General features: G+C 40.6%; 2 protein-coding genes across 14 annotated transcripts in view; one reads left to right on the top strand and one right to left on the bottom strand.

Moving 5' to 3' along the window:
• Positions 1–6,083, bottom strand: part of mpdz (multiple PDZ domain crumbs cell polarity complex component) — a 47,879-nt gene extending 41,796 nt beyond the window's left edge. For 10 of the 11 annotated variants that reach the window (XM_086197899.1, XM_086197900.1, XM_086197901.1 and 7 more), the window contains exons 1-3: positions 5,940–6,083; positions 3,166–3,251; positions 832–998 (exon numbers count right to left, since the gene is read on the bottom strand). In XM_086197899.1, coding sequence (XP_086054025.1) covers positions 832–998; positions 3,166–3,181 — 183 coding nt within the window. In that variant the 5' untranslated portion in view covers positions 3,182–3,251; positions 5,940–6,083. Of the gene's footprint in view, positions 1–831; positions 999–3,165; positions 3,252–5,237; positions 5,644–5,939 lie in introns of those variants that run through there. The other variant, XM_086197898.1, reaches the window with a different exon arrangement.
• The window catches only part of LOC147238631 (adhesion G protein-coupled receptor L3), a 332,737-nt gene that overhangs the window by 45,484 nt on the left and 271,582 nt on the right, over positions 1–15,671 (top strand). The window lies entirely within an intron of this gene.

Genomic DNA, 15,671 nt, shown 5'->3' with positions numbered 1-15,671 from the left:
CCTGAAACTCCATTTTCCATTGCGTTAGACTCCGAATGAAGTATCATGGAAGTTGTCGGAAAGCAGACAGAGGCTCATGTTACATGCTTTAGTGCACCAGATGAGGAAGTTAAAGGTTAAAATCAAACGGCAGTTATTGTGTTGCTCAACCAAACCCGGTCAAAAGTAGGGATTACCGCAGCAAACCTTTAAATGACTTATTTGTTTTGGAAAAATTCAAGTTGCAGAGTATCACTTTAATTTTAGCACTTGGTTCAGTGGATTCCAAAATGGCTCATCATCAAAATGTCACCCCGCTACCACAGTAACTTGCAAACACTTAAAACTAAGTATATTTGCATAAAGGAACATAAGGGCTGTAAATATTGCCCCCTCTCCTGCTTCAACCTGCTCTAATCCTACATTAGCTCTTCTTTCTCATCATACACTCCAGTTTTTATTATTTCCGCACTAACAAAGTATAATGCAGCCATCTGGCATGTTGGCAAGCTGTACTCAGAGCTAATTATGCAGAACTATAAATGACCGTAACCTTGTAACCTCTTAATGACCTTCCGTGGAGCCTTAGCATCCCGGGAAGTGAACATCACTCATCTGTATTCAGCACTGTCACTCTAATTTAACATTTTGAGCCTTCCCACCCATCAAGCACAGAATAATAAACTCCTAATATATAAAATATGTTTTTATGTGTCATAAATAAAACTGTTTTATAATGTTGTTAGTGACTGGACAGTCATAAAAGCGTATGCTCAACAAACATTTGTCGACTTGGCATAATTTCCGAACAAATACACTACATACCGTTTGAAAAAACAAAAACATCATCACCTGGTCTTTGAGATGCTGGACGGACTTCTGCAAGGCCAGAATTTGGTGAAAGAGGGGGCTCTGGAGCACCGATTTGAGCAGGCTGAGCTTCTCCTCAGTGGGCACCTCCCCCCTTTCCTTCAGTTTGGCCTGGAGACGCTCCACCGCCTGCAAGGCACGCTGTGTATCTGCAAGCCATCACATATTTCAGTGACAGTCAGGGTGGGGATAGGAGGAGGACAGATAAAAGTGATGAGAACAGAAGCATTGTCAGCACACAAACAAAGATAGCAAGACAGGAAAGGGCGTTTATTAAAATAGCATGTTTAGATTTAGCTTTATTAGCATCATGTTTTTAGTATTCCATGGAATACGCCTCATTCCTTTATATTCAACAATGACAACCTGTAGGCAGAGCCGAGGCTGACTGGCGCTCAGCAGACCTTTTGATATCAAAATCAGGTTGCTTCAGGGTTTTCATCAGGAGGAGGGAAAAAAAAACCCCTCCATTTTCAACGCGCTGTTTATTTTTCAGAATAGCAATGTTTCCTTTTTTTTTTTGCCTGTAGGGTCAATAGTGGTTTGCACGGGAGCACAGAATGAGTGTCGGGAGGAGGAGATAAAATAAGCAGACCCTCCGCTGTAAGCTTGCCGGACCCTGCATAAGCTTCACAATCAAGCAACTCCAGAGTGGCTTGTTAGTGAGGAAGGGCCAGCCCAATGTCATCTGGACAAAAATGAAGCAATTTTCGATGCTCACAGACTGTGACTAACACTTAATAGGGTGTGCGCAAGGTCCATAGGACTTCTTGCACTGAGAAGCTTTGTTGTTTGAACAAAGGTTGTAAACAAGCCAACAGCACGTGAGGCTCAGCATTACTCCACCCTTCCACCGCCGCCACCACCCCTTTAGCACTATGGAGATATGAGTAAATCTCATTTTCATTGCCCCCGCCTCAGCATGCACACTGAGGAGTCCCACAAGAGTAAGGCATGCGCTTGGTTGGCTGTCTGTGCGCCTTTCAAAGAGTTGGGGAGTTCCTGGAACAGAGCATAAGGATGCTAAGATTAAAGTATCAGTCCTGTGTTTCTTCAGGAAAAAAAAATAAAAAAGTTTACCACTGAACTCAAAATTCTGCCTTTTTTATTTCATAATATTTGAAGTTAGAATCCGTTTGCCTGGTTTCACCCTGATGTTCACATAATGATTTAACGGCAGGCCATTCAACAGTGTCCCTTGTTTTTTTTTCTCCAGTTGTACGTTCTTTTTAATTGTTTTATTAAATTCACTAAATTTGTGCGCTACGTCTCCAAGTCGATGAAACCTCTTCTCTTTTTTCAATCTCTTCCTGTTTGGTCAGTTGCTTCTAAAACACTTGGAACTCACCACAATCGCATGACGACAGGCTTAAAAACTATTGTTACTGTTTCACAACGGAGATTTCTTTATTTCTGCGGCACAAAAGCGGTGATAAACAACAACAAACCCCAAAATACACAAACAAAAGCATTGCAAGCATCCGCCAAATTGTTCTTTCAAACATTGTCCCAGAATTCCCAATCAGTGCAGTTAATTGTATTCCACATGGCAATCTTAAAGAGTGACCACAGACTGTGGCTTTCAAGAAAAAAAAAAAAAGCAAGCGTCACCAATTGGCTCCGCGCTTGACAGTTGGACAACTAAATCTCTACGGAGACAAACAAACAATCAAATATATGGCAACATTGGCAGATATGGCAACACTGGCAGTCCTCAAGCCTTGAACTAGATCCAGGTCCTCTTACACTGGTTGAGAAAACTCCCAGTCGGAGCCAAATGTGGGTAAAGAGCCAGAAAAGATGTCCAATGCCAAAGCCCCTCAGCAAAGTTAAAAAAAAACAAAAAAAAACAACCCTCATTTTGAGAATGAGGACTCGAAATAAAAAAGGCACATTGGGTGCATTTTGTCTTGTTTATTGTGGTTTTAGTGAATAATATTGAAGCGTTAATGAGTGTTAATATTAAGAATCACTCTTGTCATGGGAACAAGAGCAGAAACAATTAGTTGATTAATGTACCCACTGATCAGGCAGAAGATGAGTAAACTATTCAAAAAAGACGATTACATGTTCATGTAAATTGCCACCTGTGACTATTTCCTGTTGGCTTTGGATTGAGTGAAAGGAAATGTTTTGTTTTTTTTATTTCATTTCCCCGCAATTTCTAGTTTCCCATCCGTAAAGATCCACGTAAGGAAGAGAGTAAAATTTAATTTATATTCATTTCCTTACAGTTTGTAGACAGCAACAATAAATAAAACAGTGACTTACAAGCGCACCTGGACGCCATTACAACAAAATAAAGATGTGACTCACCCATTGTTTCGATCATTGTTAAAACTCCAGGCAGGTGTGAGTTCTCCCCATTAACAGGAATTTCACACTCTTCCCTTTTTCAAGGACTGGAAAGAAAAAAAAAAAGGGTTAACATCAACAACCTAAGAATTGAAAATAAGGCAAGGAATTCATTCTCTCTCTCTCTCTTCCTCAATACACCCCAACCTAATAGGAAATAAGTGCTGGAAAGGTTTATTCTCCTCTGAACTTCTGAAATGTTTTCAATTTTTAAAGGTCAAAATGAAAGTAAACATTGATTTTCCTTCACCCTGTCTGTCAGGGTCATAAATATCTCTAAGGAATTCTTTACCAGAACATCAAAGATTAACCAATGTACTGCAGAACTGTAGGATATTTTCTGCCCCCCTGCCCAGAGGTACAGTGTGTCCTTAATAGTAGGCAGTTTGTGCACTCACTTATTGGATTTTAGTTTCCTTGTATTTGAGTAAATATCAAAAATTCCTGGGAATTTCACTCCGGGACTTTGGATGTTGTTCCGTAATATACATTTAATACTGTGTCAAAGAGAATTATCCATCTTACTTCTGTTTAAATGGTTGTATTTGCTCCTGAAAAATAAATTATAATGATTACTTATCATAATAATCACACCCCACAACAATATCTTTGATACTTTTACATCTCAATGCATTAGAAAGTATGGACGGACAATAATATTGGTATATTATCAGTATTGGCAGATATCAGCCATTTATTAAGAAAATAAATCATAAAAAGCAAAAACAATAGGGTCTTGACCCGAGAAAGAAAGAATGGCTCAAACACTGCAGGGCCCTGTATCATAAAGTTACACAAAACACACACAAACCAATATTTTATCAGCACAGTTTTGCTTACGTCTCTTTTTCTTGAATGAAGAGACAACAGTATGTTTTTTTTAATTGGCATTTTTTCCCAAATGTAGAATGTTTACATACGTGTTTCCATATATACAAAGCGTAAAAGTCACATAAACTTGTTTTTACACAGACGTAAAGACTATATTTACATTGGATAACGGGTATCGCAAAGAAATCCAATATCCCATCCATCCCTGTGTCAAAGAAAACATTTTAGCCTCCAGACAGATGTAAAACATGCTACTAGAAGTTGTATCAAGAACAAAACGACTCCACTAAAAACCCACAGCGTAAACAAAGCCAGTTATCAGGAAAAGCTGCTGAGATAAATCACACCTTGTAAACCTAACGGTGACACACCAAGGGGGTTTTGTGTCTTAAACTTGACTAAAGCAATTATTAATAGTTGGACGGCTGTCAACGCCGATCCTCGGAACGTCATTCTCCATTTTAGAGGTGACTTTGATTCAAACATCACACGACATGGCACGATTAAAGGAGATTGGGAAGATCATTAAAAGCCCTGCATCGAGTCTCAGAATAGCTGCGGTGCATGAGGCAGCGTGGACACGGCCGCAGGACTGGTTTGTTTACGTTTACGACTTTGGCAGCTTTCAGTAAGAGTGACTCACTGTCAAAATAGACGACACGGCAGCTTTGACAGCAAATTATTAGGTACATTTCTATCTCATGAAGTAAATGCAATTTAATTTAATATCGTGTTGACACCTCTTTAGTGAATTCCTGTAGAAGTATTGGTTGTTGTTGCTGTATTATTCAAGGTTCCTTCGGTGGAAGAGAAATTTTCATGGTTTGAAAGGGTTTTTTGGGAAAAGAAGACCATGCATTTATGGAGAAGTCGTGGATTATTGTTTCACGTTTATGGCTGTATCATACAACATAGCTTGCTAGCTATATTTTGTTTATTTCTCTATTTGAGGAAACTTTTCCACCCCATACACTCCCTAAAAATGTCTGTTTACAAAGGCCTGGAAAAATAATGGGAACATCATGGAAAATTATTGAAAAAAACATACTGTTAAAAAAAAAAGAAGGAATTGCTAAAATAACGTGGGATTATTCAGGTGATTCTTACATAAAGTCCCTAATTAAATCACAGTCATATTCATTTAATCTGTTCATGATTTTTTTTAAAGCTTCTTTGATGAAACAATAATAAAACGTCGTTACCTGTGCTGCTTTCGGGGAACTGTAGTTTTTAAGAGTTAAAAAAAAACTTAGCATGTAAAGCAACGGTTCACTTAAGGCCTAAAGAACTCATTAGCTTCACACGCACTAAAATCCAAAACAGCTTTAAATAATCGCTGGTTTAGTCACGTTGGAACTTTGTCGTAACCGCAAATTGACAACAATAACAAGGTTTGACGTGTAGTTACTCCCCAAAATGAACAACACGCCTTTTGATTAAAATTTTTGAGTTAATAAGCTACTTGGGGACGTGTGCTTGTCATGCTAGGTTGGCTATGATTGTCAATCTCGTCGCCGAAGGAACTCTTGGGACAATCCGCTTTTCTCAACTCCTCCTCCTCCTCCTCCTTCCCCTTCTCATCCATTGAGCAACAGGCTTCCTACATCGAGACCCTGAAGAAGTTGGATAGTATCATTGTTTCGGGGGTATGAAGCACCCACTTTTGATATTTACAGGCCACGTAAAATTCTTTAAAAAACATGAAGAGTAGCAATTAAAACCATTTTAATCCCGTCTCTCCGTGAGCCATCGCGAAAGCAGCAGAGCGTTTTCCTGTCATTAGCGGGATTGTAGCAAACAAAGCCGACTCTTGCTAGAGCTTAACTCGTTATTTATTCCCCAGAAGTCGTCAGGAGCCTGTTTATTTATTTATTTATTTGGGAGTGATTTTAGAGAATACTCACTTCCATGAGTGTGGAACCGATCTTTCCCTCCCGCGTCCAGCCTCCTAGTCAATCCCCTGTAGTCCTGCGGCTAACGGCGCACCGACTGGGGCTTAAAGATGGGGCGTAGTGTAACTCGATCCTCTATGGACATGTTCAGCCACAGCTGCACCGAGAGGGCTGAAGCGCCGCTTGCTGGCGGTCCTGACACTCAGGCCTGTCATATCAGGCCCAGCTTCTCTGCTCCGGTGGAGCTTGGAGTCTCAGCATGGGCGGATCTACTTGTTTGAGGGTCCGGGGGCATTTGTTTTTCATGTGGACCCCTTGTTGCAGGCTCAGAGGAAATCCATCAAACAGTCACACGCTCTACGTAGAATATTAGAAATACATTATACTGCTTTTATTACACATTATTTATCTTTTTTCCCCTACTTTTCTTCTTCTGATTTGCAAACAAGAAAAGGCACCATGCAAGCATAATAAAAGCTGATATTCTATAACCAAGGGGTTTTCAGGAACCCCCTTTAGCCCTCATCAGATTGCTTGTGGTTTCGGTTCTCAAGGCCTAGTATCGGATCATTACAATGTTATTTGAGCCTATAAATTTGTTAGCCAAGCTAGCCTGATTTTGCCATTTATTAATGCACCTCAACATGCTTTCATTGAAGAAAAACACCAATAAGGTAAGGACGGACTGGGGGGGGGGGGGGGTGGGTGGCTGAAAAGATATTGTTGAATAAGCCTGTAGTCTGACAGAAAGCAATCAAATTTGTTTCCCAAATCAGACATTGAAAACAAACCATTCGCACAGTTATTTGCAAGTGATGAGGTCAGACTCTCCCTATGGGTTTCAATGGTCATGATGGAAGTCTAGAGAACTACAAACATGGTTGGATTGGTTAACCAACACAGCAGTGCCTGTCATCAGACCGTTGTTCTCTGTCCTCTGCACCGCTAAAGCCCCTCTTGAACTGTACACCACGCTGACGCCGCTCTGATCTGCCTACGTTATTCTTGGTTCGACGTCGTTATTGTGCGTCACAAAATAAACATCAAAACAAATTTGTGTGTCAAGACAGAGAAATCAGATTGTAACTGTACTCCAAAAGTGTAGTTTGGCTTTGATTTTTTTTTTTTTTTTTTTTTGCTGATCAGACTGTCTGAAACCAATCTGAATATGAACCCCCCCCCCCAAATATGAAATTAAATCAAAAGTAATTGTTTCTCAGGTATCTCTGCTCAGAAACAGTCTAAAGTAATAGTCCTACAGAGGGATGTTTAAAGTACTGCAGTGACAATATGAATAATGAAGAACAAAGTTGCGAATAATTGCTAGTATTCTGGTGGCTGCGTATATTGTGTTTATACCGTTACACACGAGTGAACCAACTGTAACACACATGTACTTCATATCAACCATGCACACACAAACCACACAAAGCATCGATAATAAACCCACACAATCAGCCATGGACAAACAGTGACGGTGCAGACCTACAAAAGTGCACGGCTAATAAGCATCCAAGTATTCTGATGGTATGATTTTGTGTACAAATGGAAAATAAAGGCCCAGGAAGCACCTTGGAAAAAGGACATAATGCTGATAAAACCCACGTTCTCTGTCTGTGTTCTGTTTATAGGATTATGCACTCCATTTCAGGCAGCAATGCACCATGCTTATCAAATTTGATATGAGCTGTTACTCCAAATGTAATGTATCAAATGCCCACCGGCATAGAAGCTGTTGCCTGTTAAATCGTGACTCAGTTCTAACAGTACCAAAATAGCAATGGTGTCATCCTACTGTATGGGAGTAGCTTTCCTCTTCAGTGTGACGCTAGAAGTAGACGATCGGTGTTGCCTGGTTGGGAAGATGTTCGCGACGGGTTGGTCACCATCTGACCTTTGACCCCTGTGTGACCAGATGCGGTGTTTTCCTGGATTAAAAATCCCAGAGAGGAGAGCAGGAAGTTATTTTGACACAGCTGAGACAGACTAGATCTCTCTGGCATTTATCTTTGATATCCAGTAAAAACCCCTTTATGAGGGGAGGTGTGACTCATCCAAGAACTGAAAAATACAGAAACATGAAAGGAGGAAAAAAAAGGGGGGGGGGGGGTGGGATGTCGTCACCATGGATTTGGGATGGATAGCATTGTTTTTTTTTGCTGCTATTTTTCAACTCATTTGAGCCAACTAATATCCCATAAAAGCCTTTCTGTAAATAAAAGAGAGATTTTAATTTTTTTCTCCACAGTAAATCAAAACAATTAAAACAAGGTAATTATAAAAAGAAAGGAAAAAAAACATTTTCTTAATTTTCAAAACTGTTGGGAAAGCCTATTGTGTAGTCAGAAGAGATTTCAGCAACATGAGGCTGATTACACACACACACACACATATACATATATGTGTGTGTGTGTGTGTATATATATGTGTGTGTATATATATACATATATATATATGTTGCTTAAAAAAATTGCAAATATCTGTAGATAGTAGTGCTGTGCAAACATTATCGTGATTGCAGACCATTTATTACTGAATTATTTGCGAATGCTAATCACTTAGAGGGTATCTCTGTTAGCGAATGATTACAAAGTACTTCAGGAAGTGTTTGCTTCAGTACAAGTAGTAAAGATAAGAAGGTAGACCTGTGTTCAACCTACCCGTCTTTTGTTTGAGTTTATTCATGTTTTTTTTTTGTTGTTGTTGTGATATTCGCTCGTCTCGGCAAGCGCAGGTATAATGAATAACCTCGATCATGTCAGCGGCCACGTCGATGAAACGGCGAGACCATGTTCGGACGCAGTCATAGTATGAGACACACCATCGTCAAAACGTCAGCAGTGAGAAAGGTGTGTCGTTAGGCAATGCGCAGGAACTTTGTCTCAGACACATTGATATTGATTAACTATCAGTCATTGCAATTTGGTTTGGATATTAACAGAGGAAAAGTATTCAAGGTCACAATGATTTAACAATAAAACGACAGCTACCCCTTCTTGAAACCAGACATTGCTGCGGGAGACTTGGTTTTTAGATTTAACAGTTTAATAGGTAGCAGTTAAGTGTATGAAGTCATGATGTAATAAAGAAATGGCCCCGAGGTATCAGCTCAGTATGTTTCAATCAATGATTGAATCATATTGGCACGCTGGCATTGGCTACCCTATCTGGATTTATTGCCGATAAATCAATCGACGTTCAAAAAGCTCTTGGAGCTCTAACATATAATAAAATGTAATGAAAGCTCGCAAAAGGAATTAGATCAGAATCTTGTTTTCCAGCTAGGCGGAGATAGTATATTAACAGTTCACTAAGTAGCGGTGAGCCAGTGGTTTTACGGAAAGATTTTTTTATTTTTGTGGATCTGTTTCACAGTAGACATTCTTACTTGTCACAGTAGGGAAAGGGAAACACATTGATAAGGTTTCTGATGTGTTAAACTGTCTGACTGAGCCGTCACAGTGTGCTCGTGTGTCTAGGAACCAGGGCGTAGCGTGCATTTGCAGCGGTAGCTTTGCAGGTGAGTCCTGATATAAACCCTGCCTTACAGCGGGGCTGCGGCGCTTCATTCCTTGAATCTTGGGGGGGAAAATGATGTAAATGGGCCCCTGCCTCAACCCTAAATGAAATACAGTATAGACGGTGCGCGGCGAAACATGCACAGAAACTCAGTGGGTTTACACGCACAGTTTCAGTCAAACTTTAGCTCAATTGATGAATTAATTGGATTAATGTCAGTGTTACAATACACACAAACGTGAAGAAAAGAAGTTGCCGATATCTTCCCTTACACCTGGCTACAGTTAGAATTTGGGTCACTACATATCAAGCAAGTTAGCACGTAGCAGCTTTGTTGAACAGTGGATGTCAATTTCAAGGAAAAAAAAAGGACAATATGCATTTAAAAAGCATCCCTCCAGTCCATCCTAAGACGTGCTCAGCAAAATCACACGGTGTCCGTCCCCATGTAAGCCAAATTCAAACATCCTTCTGAACTGTATTCTTGTTTTCATCGCTTTGTAGCATCGGTGCTAATTTTCTGGTGTAACGTGAGGAGCCGGATTTCCAAGATGACAGTCCCACAGTGCCCGGGTCTACTCTAATGGTTGAAAACATTCTTCATTGGGCCATGGTCTAACTTTGACAACTGGGAGAAAAAGACTTTGAAAAAGAAACAAGAGCATTTCAAGTGGAAGAAATAGGAAGGTGAGGTGTGAATGAGTCGATAGCTTTCTAGCCTGAGAGTTGACAGCTCTAAGATTGTTCAGTGTGGGACTTTGAATGCTCACCTGGTGTGGAGGATTATTATAGACAATTTATTGCCTCCATTTTCTACATCTTTGTTACATTCAGTGGAAATTACAACCTGAAAAACAGCTCCGAGAGCAGTTAACTCATTCAAGAAAGACTCTATGATATTTGACCTCGGTACACGTTACCGCTTCTGGTTTCATTCGGGATGTCTCACAAAGTTAACAGCTTGTACGCACCCGGAGTCACAGGAGGGTGAGGCGAGCAGCGGTGAAGGTAATTGCTGTGCTTGATGAGGTTGGGGAAAAAAATATCAATGAACGAAGTGCCAACTTTGATTAATATACATATAATAGCACCGGTTTATTGGTGTTTTCAAGTCACTATCACGGCAATCTGTCAATCAGGATAGAGGTGAAGCAATAGAGACAGAGTGCAAAGACCCGCCCACGCCGGAGAGGATGCCGGCTAATCTCTCTGGAGTTTTATATGGGCTATTCCACCAAAACAAAGAAATCCTGAGTCTTTAAAGAGAAAAAGGATGACGCGAGCAAAAACATGGGCGCAGGCAAGACATTATGTATATATAATATGTGTGTGGGTGTGTGCAGCTGTTCCCGCTTAATATCCAAATGTCACTTTTAAGCTAGAGTTTAGCCAAAATCTCAGTGCATAGCTGAAATTAACTGTCGTCAGCACTTTGTGCTTGAGTCATTTTTGTAGTTCATTTAGCTTACCACGAGCGATCATCGTTGAGTTTTGATTTATTGTGAACATATTATAACGTCTTCTCTGGAAAATTAAATTCATGCAAAGACTGTAAATGTAGGAAGGTGATTTTTCAGGATGAAATGGTGCCCATCCAGTCTGTCTTTGATGGCTTATGCTTTGCTGAATGTCGGAGCCCATCCCTAACACCACTTTCAGACAGGCACAGATTTGCGCCGGTTAATCTCAGTTTACCGATTGTTGCCTACGTGATTTTTGCAGGTGGAAAAGGCCTCACCTCACCACTACGAACGTGTACCTAAAGCTTTACAATTCACTTGAAGCTGTATTGTTGTTAGCTTTATGATTGTCTTCCATTTGCATGCTCACAATTGCTAGTCCAGCATTTAGATGTTTAGCTACCTGCTAATGGTACCATACCAGCATATCATGAGCCACATATTATCCATCTATCCATTTTCTATACCGCTTATCCGTTGAGGGTTGCGGGCGGGTTGGAACCTATCCCAGCTGACATTGGGCGAGAGGCGGGGTTCACCCTGGACGGGTTGCCAGTCCCTCGCAGGGCCATCAGGAGCAATTAGGGGCTCAGTATCTTGCTCAAGGACACTTGGACATGGTCACTGGGGGAAGTGGCCATGCCACCCCTTCATATTATACAAGTAACTAACTGGGAAATTAAGTCACCAAAGTGAATAATTTTCTGACATAGCATGGCATGAAATGAGAATTCACATCTGTGCCAAGTTCATTGCAGTCCGTCTTCGAAGTGTTGTTTCATAATTATCAACCACACGGTGGCGCTAGAGGCAAGCATCCAGGGATGACCAAAGTCAAATGGACAAATGGGGACAAAATGTTTGTTCCAAAACTTCTTGGCAAAATAGATGGCAGCCTCAACGATCAACCGCGCCATCTCGAGGGAATACGGAAAAATTAATATCACTAGTATTTTTGAAATCACACGAGAGCCCTAAACTTGCCACCATGAACAATGCTACTCTGCAATCTAGGTTAAGTTGCTAAAGTTTGCATGTAGCTTTGATTAATAGGCGGTGTGTAAGCGCATATGTATACAAGAGCATTTCTCTTGAGAGCGCATGATAAATGAGTGCTGAACCGAATGCACTTTATTTTAATGTTCTTCGTGATGTCAGGTTAGCTCTTCATACAGTGCAGCCTCTGAATTCTTCCTGTGAGGACACAATAAATGTCACGGGAAAATGACACATTGAAGTGAAGCCGTTGACTTTCTCGGTACACGGATGTTTAACTTGAATCAGCAAAATCTACTTTAGAGTAATTAAAAATGCAGTATGTCTTCGATGTTCCATTTTTAAATTCTCCATTGATGTTTCATAAATGCCTGTCACGATGATAAATTATGTTTTGGTTTTTTTTTGGAGTGAAAATGCTTTTAATTGCTGAAGGACGAACATGCTGTCTTTGTGACAGGGAGTAAAAAAATCTTGTTGAGACCGTCTGCTGGTTTTCTGATCTCCTACGTCGCGATATGCATGACCACCTGGTGCTGTTGGGCAACTGGGACAGACGACTGGAATTTAGTTGCTACGGACGCAATATATCAACGCTCTCGTCGACTACAAGACCGCAGTGAAGGCCCCCGTTGTGCTTCTTTCGTGTTCGTCGTGTTCCGTGAGCTGCCTTTTTGTGTCGTTATCTCAGGTTTTCACAATAGAACTGTATAAAAAAAAAAGTTCTTTTAATTCATTCCTTTGTCGATAAACGCAATCCAACAGTTTGAGTTCCTATTGTTTCGAAGGATTGGTTACAAAAGGAAAATAGCACGAAATGATAATGGGGAAAAAAAACTAGAATGAAATGAGAATTTTTCTAATGAGTGATGATGATTCACACTCAAAGTAGGTTGTACCACAGTCCCTTTGCGCAGAGTGCAGAGTTATTCAAATAAATGTGAGTTTACCAACAGCAAATATGGCACCAATATCAGTTTATTCCTGCGTTTCATCTTTACGGAGCGCAGCTAACGATCCACGACATGGGAATTAACCATTTCATCGCCACCAACAAAATAAAATGAAGGATAACTGCAATGTTAAAGAAGGTAAAACCCCAAATTTATTTGATTGCCCCCTGGACCACACGACACCCTTCCAACAAGTTGTGTGTGTGTGTGTGTGTGTGTGTGTGTGTGTGATCCAGCTGATAGACAAACCAACAGAAACAAGAGCAAGTAGAAAGTGCAGTTAACGACTAATTTCAAGCTCCAGCTCAAGAAGTAGAATGAAATCCGTTTGGTGTTCAGGCGATTCCTGATTTAATCCTCATATTTGATTTGACTGCAGTTCCTTTCTCCACTGTTCAGGCCCTCTGAAGGCAATGAACGTGCCTCGTATATTAAAAAAAAAATTATTGCATAACATTGCAGGAATAGACCCCCCTTTTTTTTCCCTATTCAATGATGTGATTACTGGATATTTGTCTGACCAATAGGAAATGTGAAAGGGGAGGTGTTTGATGTTCGAATTTCTTTGATAAATTTCCTTTATTTCCCCAATGTTTTCCATTTGTTCACAGCTTTACATAAATAGATACCTAAATAAACACAACATTTTGGCACATTGTGCAAAAATGGCCCACAATTTCCTGGTAAAGTTAGAAAAACTGAAAATGGTGAATCTTTTCAATACAGTGGAGTTTTGAGGAGAGAGAAAACCAACGTCAAAATGAAATTGATCATTTCTTTAGCTTGCGTTTCTGTGAATTTAGGAGAGGTATAAAATGCCCCCCCCCCCCCCCCCCCCCCAAAAAAACAACAACAAAAAAACAGGCTCCATTCACTTCTATTTTTGCTGGATACGTTGAATAAAGCAGCCACTGTGACGAATAATTTACAGCTACACCTGAAATCTTTACAAACCCACCAGAGCTGTAAATGTGTGGTACGTTTTCCTGACATGACTTTGGGTACGGGTGTCTTGCCACAGACGCACACGCCTCAGGAGAGAGTTGGTTTTTAATTTCAGTCCATTGACTTATGGACTCATTTTTTTCAGTTTGTGTCGAAACTATTATAGCCCTCTTCATTAAGACACAAATTAATCTGTAGTGGACGGCAGCCAATATTCTGATGGGGGGGGGGGGGGGGGATTGTTTTCCATTCAATTATTCAAGAAATGATGTTAAGGCCGATCCGATTTGTCTTAGTCATCTTAGAAATGAGATTTCAGGACTCAAAGAGCAACTTTTACCTTTTTCAAGACAAAAGACCAAAACAAAACAAAAAAACCCAACAACTTCACAAGGAAAACCCACACAGTAGCGCATCCAAACACAATCACGACCGGCTGCTGAGCTGAACTGGCTCGTGACGGAGCGCTGCCGGACCGACTTAAGTCAGTCCAGTTTTGTGGGGAGAGAGTTGGTGCTGCAGTGGGTGAAATCAATGTAGGTGTTACTTGGTGAAGTTTATGCAGCTGATGTAATATCCATTGTGGGCAGGGATGTCGTGCCGTGTGCTCGTATCTATGAAGTGATAGAAAATTTCTGTAGATAGTCTGAATGTGTCTGGTTTTACTTGAGAAAGCTGAATTATTCTCAGGAAAAAGAAGGGAAAAAAAATCCGCCTCGTGCAACTCAGAAGTAACCCGATAAACAGGCATTATTTTTCGTCGGATTAACTTTGTTCATGATCTGACCTTCAGTTGCATCCGATGACGTACAATAGCTGCACCTAAGCGTGATGTGTTCTTTTATAAATCAACATTAATTAGTTCATTCATGCCTGAAGGTTGCAAGACCAACACGTTTCGAAGTGTTCATTGCGCCTTAAATGACGATGACAACGTCGCAGATGCTGCACGGGGACTTTGTAGAGTCAAGGTGGAAAAAAAAGTAAAAGGGATGGTGCCACGTCATGTGATCAAATGTTGCGGCGTTGCCACGGAAACAACACAAACGGAAATCAATTTGGATCCTTTGTCCCGGTGGAGGGATGATATCCCGGTTCAACAACTTATCGCTATCAGCAGTGGTTATTACGATAAGAAAATAACACAATAGGCAGCAGTGGGTCGGTAGAGGAGGCGGTCGGGACCAACAAACGCCAGACTCTTCTGCGGGAGATGAGTGTTTCTCGACATTATCGTCACAAATGATTTCGTTTTCCCAAACTTAACCACGTCTTTTTTTTTTTTTTGTCCCTTCACCTAATTTGACCTTAGCTGTACTGACATCAAACATTTAGGGCTGTAGTCTCCCAGTCGACTGGTCGATTTTTTTCGTCAATACGTTCTGGTTCGACCAAATTCTGATTGGTCGATTTTTTTTTTTTTTGGCCACATTAATTTCATCAGGAGGAAAGTACCAAGTGCTAATGGGGGTGTTTTCTAAGCACTTCTGTTTCATAGATAACAATCGATCTTTGAACAACCCCCTTGTTTTGCTATTTTGGACTTGCCCGACCTGCTAGAGACAGACAGACTGAAGAGTACTAGGAGGCCAACGTCTGGTGATTTGATGAATGTATATTTAATTTTGACGGTTTCATTTAAAGACAGTCCTCGTCCACCATGTCAAAGACATCTGCAGCGTGGCAGCATTTCATGAAAATAGAGAAAGGAAAAAAGTCGAATGTAAAGTTTGCAAACAACAGTCTGCATATCACAGCTCCACCACAAACACGGCGTATCACCTAGAAACGGAAAGCTAACTTGTCCACCTTAGGTTGCCCCGTCAGTTTTGAGTATATGAACATATCAGAATTGACATTTCAATGTTTTA

Source organism: Aulostomus chinensis, chromosome 24, assembly GCF_037954235.1.
Source record: "Aulostomus chinensis isolate RoL2024-O1b breed Wild chromosome 24, RoL_Achi_v1.0, whole genome shotgun sequence".
NCBI classification, from domain to species: Eukaryota; Metazoa; Chordata; class Actinopteri; order Syngnathiformes; family Aulostomidae; genus Aulostomus; species Aulostomus chinensis.
The sequence above is the reverse complement of the archived record's forward strand: the minus strand, read 5'-3'. Positions and strand labels throughout refer to the sequence as shown.